A 6,000-nucleotide genomic window follows, 5' to 3' on the forward strand; every position below is an offset into this window, starting at 1 on the left:
CAGGGTTGGGACACAATCTCCTGTTATCTGAAGGGGTACATTAGATTCCTCCCCCTTGACCTGAAGGTGCTCAAGTCCAGAGGTCTTTAGCGTTATTCCCTATGGAATTCCCTTCCCCTTGACTTAAGAACTGCTCCTTCTCTTGTAACTTTCCGGCGAGGCCTGAAGACCCTTCTGTTTAGACAAGCCTTCTTCCTGGCCTTTTTAACATCTTTTAACATCTCTTAACATTTTTTTTAAACATCTGTTCCCAGGCCTGATCCTTTTCTAATTTGCTGCCCTATGATCTTATCTGACTACTGTTTTTATGATATGTTATGTTTTTATCTGCTTTTAAATTATGTTTTTAACTGTTTTAACCTTGTTTTGTAAGCCGCCTTGAGTCCCTTCGGGGAGAAAGGCGGGGTAAAAATAAAGTATGATGATGATGATGATGATGATGATGATATTCCCATAGTTGCTGTGAAGCCACAAGTGAGGCTTTGCAACCTCATGGGGGTCCTGACCCCAAGGTTGAAGAACACTGATTTAGAGGGACATTTTGTGATATGCTCACCTGAATTGCCGCAGGCAACACCTGCCTCTCCTCCTCCTGCTACCTGAATTGTACGGAAGGAAGGAGAGTGATTGGCTAGAATGTCTGAGCTAAACACTCTAGCCCACTGCTCTCCTCTACTCAATGCTGCCTCTTCCTTTTTGAATCAAGGGAGGAGGAGGAGGAGGAGGAAGGGAGGTGATGGTGGAGGCAGTTAGAATGTGCTGTTGGGTTAAGGGGTGACGCTTGGCCTTGGGCTGACTTTACTTATTATTTCCAAATACACCATGTCAGAAGGAAGCCTGACTTATTTCTTCACTTTGCAAGAGGAGAGTCATACCCCAAAGGGTACCTTTTACTACTTTTTCGACCTGCAAGTTAATTCTCTTGGAATGCTCAGGCTTGAATTGGATCCCCATGGTTAAGGAGAAATTACTATGTTTAGCTGTACCTTGTTACTTGGTGCTTCAAAATCCAAGTAGTGTGGCTAGATCAGAATAATTGTGACTTTTGGAAAAGAAAATGACATGGGACAAAAGTGAAATTATGCTCTGAGCACCAGGAGGACATAAGAAAAGCCCTGTTGGGTCAGGCCTCAAGACTTATCTTGTTCAGCAGTGAGGTGAGGTTAGTTGTCCTTGGGAGTCCCGCAAGAAGGGAGAGAAAGGCATGCTTCTCTCCCTCTTGCCCTTTCTTCCCCTCGTATTCATACTGGTGGTAGCACGTAGTCATCTTGGCTAGTAGCCATTGATACACTTGTCTTCCGTGAACTTGCCCAGTCTCTTGTGAGCTGGAATCAAAGGGACTGGATGTCATTTTTAATGGTTTCTACTCGCTTATGTCAGCAGGCAGCTAGTACAGGACAGCAAAAACAGTTTGAGGAACATTCATTTCTCCTTCTTTTGCCTTGCGGGTAGCGGCCATTGATGACGACGTTGTGCGATATCAGTATGTGAAGAAGAAGAAAGGTTACGTCCGGCTGCACACCAACAAAGGGGACCTCAACCTGGAGTTGCATTGTGACATGGTACGGTACGTTGGCATAACCACTGCAGAGTTCTCAGGTCTCTTTTTTCAGTTCCTTTTTCTCCTGTATTGTTTATTATGATAACAGTCTCCAACCAGGTGTGTCGCAATGTGGTTAACGTAGCCCGGTCAATCAAAATCGGGGAATGAAAGCACGTTTTACTCTGTCCCCAAAGGGTTTTTTTTTACAAAACAAAACACCATGTCCGGGATACACCGGCAAACAGCCACTGGGAAGATGCTGGGCTAGGTAAGGACAATGGTTTGTCAGCCATCCCTGTAGCAGGAAGGGACTGAGTGGTGGAGCCCCTGCTTTCCACATGGAAGGTCCTGAGAGCAATCCCTGGCAGCGTGTCCAGGTAGGTCTGGGGGAAAATCCTGTCTGAAACCTTGGAGAGCTGCAGCCAGAATGTGTTGACAGTGCTGAGCTAGATGGACCTCTGGTCTCTGACTCAGTAGAAGGCCAACTTCCTGTGATCTGCTTAAAAGGGTGCCTCTTTACTCAGCTAGCAGGGGTTATTCTGTTACATGCCAGACACCTTGAGCTACTTTATTGTCGCCTACAAGTATTGGGCCTGGCTTGTGACAATTGCCTAGGTTGTCTTGTCAGTTCAGTAGCTATTGTTTCATTTCAAAATGCCCATTGTAGCAAGAGGGGAGATGAAAGAGGGACTATCTCCTGCCTCCTCCTTCCCTTGACCTAATTGGAGTTGCCAGGGATTGGAGCTGGAGCCATCTGCATGGAAACCCCCACTCCCTGAGGGTATCTCTGGGAAGGAACTTTTAATACAGGCATCCCCTTGTGTCTGTGGGTGATTCATTCCCCCCCCCCCCCTGTTTTGCCAGATTCCAAGGCCAAGCTCTGCCTGGAGAATTATGCCCACTTTAAGCAAATTAGCTCCCTTTCTTTCTCCCAACAAATGACCCTGGTTCTGCCCTGCAGTCCTGCTGGACCCCACCTCCAGGGTAGCTCGCCTGTTCAACCTGCAGAGGTCCTCTCTCCTGCCAGCAGCCTCCCGCCACTACAGCAGACCCTTGGTCTTCAGCAGGTCTTGGGCACAACAGCCACACACCAAACACCAGTGTCTCCAAAGTCCATTCATCAATTTCTCCAGTCTCTCCTCAAGCTTTTCTTCCTTCTCCAACCCACACCCCCTTCCTGCCTCAGGTGGTCCTTATATCCCTGAGGGCCCTATTGCCTTCAAGTGGCTGCAGCTGTGCAGCACACTCTGCTGGATGCCCAGGCCTTACCCTTAAAGGGGCCACTGCTGACACCACATCCTACCTCCTCGCCAGATCTTACCTCCTCGCGATTCCAATACACCCCCCCCCCCGCGGATACTAGAAACCACAGATAAGGTAGAACCCTATATATGTGAGCCCCATGCCCCCATTACCTTCAGTATTGTCTTTACAGTTGCTTTTTGCTTCCTGTTAACGTTCATGTAGTCTTCTCTAGCATTCAGGCTGCCTGCCTGCTTGTCTCCCTATAAGCTTGAAAGCTTTTGGTAAAAGGAAGAGCTGTTTTTGTTTAGTGCGACTGCAAAAAAGATAACAAAGGTAATGGACGCAGGGGGGTGTGGAGGACCATGGATACTGGATTTGCAGATATGGCTGTAATGCTAATTGTTAGCGCCCTCCATGGAGTACCTTTTTCAGCTCCTTAGTGTCAACCGTGGGTTGAAAATTTCCCAGTGCAGCAGTGTGCCCCCCTCTCCCTAAGATCAGCAGCACTTTTGCTTTTTCCTGTGGGAGCATGGCCTACTGTTTTGTGGTGAGACTGTAATAGAACCACCACAACACGGCAAGAGAATGAGATCATGTCCTTGCCGGCACAAAGGAAGCCCTGTGGGTGCTTAAGAGGGGGGTAGAAATGAAGAACTGGCAAGCCTCACTCCCCACTAACATGCTGCTCTGTGGAAGGAGGAAGGGGAGCATTCTTTACTCCTGCGCGTGCCAGAGGGGCATCGGGCAGCATGTTCAGGGTTGATTTGCTGTGCGACGGCTTGGCAGTGTTGTGGCCAGGTGACACGAGCATTTCGGCATCACGTTGTGCAGGGGTGGTTCTCGGGAGGCTCAGTTGTGAGTTAATACTTGTGTATTTTGTTCTCTGATTAACACCGATACGGGGTGATGAAAGCCAGAGGGCGTTGAGGCTGTTGTTTTTCGGAGGAGCACCAGAGACCAGACTGTTTGACTCATCTTACTGAGCTGAATGCTGCAACATAAACTGCACCCTGTGTAGTCTCTTTGGCCATTGCGTTTCAGTCTTTGGGCATTTGGCTCTTCCTGAGTAACTTTTCCAGCATGGCCGCTCATCCCTTGTACGTTGCTGTCAGTGGGGGTCTTAAAGGGCTCTCCATACATGATCAAGAGCTGATGAGTAGTGGAATTGTACACTCTCAGCCCACGGACAGCCCTGCTTAAACACAGGCCATCCGCTTTGTTCCTTTATTTGCACTCCCGGAATCCGGCCAAATTAAAGCAGACTTTTGCTTGCACAGAAAAGCCATGCAGTGTTTGGGGGTACATGGGAACTGTTCATGGGCTCATAGAAATAAGGCAGTTGAGAAAGGATGTGAAGAAATGCACGGTTGAGCCAGTGAACATGTGAAGCAGAGAAGGGCAGTGTCTGTTGATGCTGTCCCAACCCGGTGAAAGAATGAGCGTGGCCTGGCCCCACTCATCGCAATCATAATTTCACAGTGGGCTTGCAATCCGGTGATGCCCATGGGTAAACAATGGCATGTTCTGGAAAGGGGGGGGGTCCAAACTGTTAAACCCCTTTATAGTTGACACTGGAGCAAAATACTGGTTATATGCACATCTCGAAGCTCAAAGAAGCCTCAACCTGGGTTTGGCGGGCAATGTATTTTCCTTTTTGTTTTGATCCATTCATTCTGCTGCTGATTTGGCAGTCGGTTATTTTACATTTCTCAAAGGTGCCAAGGTGACACTCACGTATCAGGGTGTCTCAAAACACATTAAAAACTGGGCGAACCACATTTAACTGAAGGTTTGCAGCAAGGCCATTTAATAGGGGGAGGTGTCTCTGGTGACCATGAGCAGATCCTCATGTACAGTTGTGAAGCATACCTCCTAAGTAGGCAGGGCATATGGAAATCCTTGCCTCTTCCAGTCCATTAATCCATTGGAATGGGTGGTTCTAATGAATGGTGTCAAAGGGCAGTCCTACATTTATAAATACTATTTTTGGTCAGAGAGAGAAAATTGCTCTGCAGTCATTCAAAGGATGACCAAAACCCTATTGGTGAAATAAAAGTGAGGAAGGTAGAAGCCAGCTAGTTCTTCCCTCTCCCCCCAGCTCAGCTCTTTGGAGGGAAATATCCTTTTTCCTGTGACAGTTTTGGAGGGGGATCTTGTATCTTCTCCCATCTTTCTCACTTCATACAGCACCCTTCGGTAGCCTTAGATAAACCACTCCCTCTCAGCCTCAGTCTTCCCCATCTGCAATATGGGGATAATATGTGGTTCACCATATGGAGTTGTTTAGATTGCATCACGAATACATGAGAAGTGCTTTGTACACTCAGATGCTATACAAATGCCAAGTATTTTTTTTATTAATGGTTTGTGTTTGTGGCCTGTGTTCTTGCTTCTGAAGTTTGCTGATAACATACTATCAAGCAAGGTGATTTTTTGTTTTGTTAGTGGAAGTAAAGCTGAACTTCCAAGCAATGGATAGTTAGTTAGGTCATGAAGAAATGAAACTGTTCTTTCTTCACTCACTGCAGGAACGAAATTGGCTTGTGTTACTGATGGAGCAAAATGTTCTTGGTGCGTGTGTGTTTTTTAAACTGTGTTTCATCCTAGTAATGTTGCTAAGAGACGGCTTACCTGCCGGAGTGTATGCGCCTGGCACGGTGTGTGCAGTGGCCATGGGAACCAGTTGATAGCTTGAAAGGAGACCTTTCCAGTTAGAGAAGGAAAAATGCAGGAAAATGGTGGCCCTCCTTTGCTAAGCTGCAGTCCAGAGATGATTTCCAAAGCAGAGAAGTTCTTGTTGCCCTTGCCAACATTCTGTTGTAAGTTTAGAGGAGGTTAGGGTGGGGTTGTGTCTCCTTCCAGGCACGTCTCATCAAACCAATTTCATTTTTAGTTTCTCTTTAATAAAGTCATTGCAAAATGGTTTATTGCCACAACTGTGTCTTGGGCCGACTGTAACTCGCGGAGGAACAAAGCTTGCTTTGAGGAAACCCGAGGGCTCATCGGACAGATGCAGCTTCTGCCACCTTCAAAAGTGCAAAGCAAGATAAACCACCTTCCCTTCCCCAGGTCCACCAATAAGAGCAGAAGACTTTGGGAGGAATCTTTTCTGTCACTTCACACCATCATTCATTCATTCATTCATTCATTCATTCATTCATGAGCTCAGGGTCTTGGGTCATGGGTCTTCTCCTTTCTTTTATTCTTGCAAC

The 6,000-nt window shown here is 47.1% G+C and overlaps 1 protein-coding gene across 2 annotated transcripts in view; it reads left to right on the forward strand.

The window, feature by feature from the left end:
* The window catches only part of PPIL2 (peptidylprolyl isomerase like 2), a 62,825-nt gene that overhangs the window by 36,144 nt on the left and 20,681 nt on the right, over nt 1–6,000 (forward strand). For both annotated transcript variants that reach the window (XM_066609857.1, XM_066609858.1), the window contains one exon: nt 1,453–1,562. In XM_066609857.1, the coding sequence (XP_066465954.1) occupies nt 1,453–1,562 (110 nt within the window). The remainder of the gene's footprint in view (nt 1–1,452; nt 1,563–6,000) is intronic.

Source organism: Tiliqua scincoides, chromosome 14 (assembly GCF_035046505.1).
Source record: "Tiliqua scincoides isolate rTilSci1 chromosome 14, rTilSci1.hap2, whole genome shotgun sequence".
Lineage (NCBI taxonomy): Eukaryota > Metazoa > Chordata > Lepidosauria > Squamata > Scincidae > Tiliqua > Tiliqua scincoides.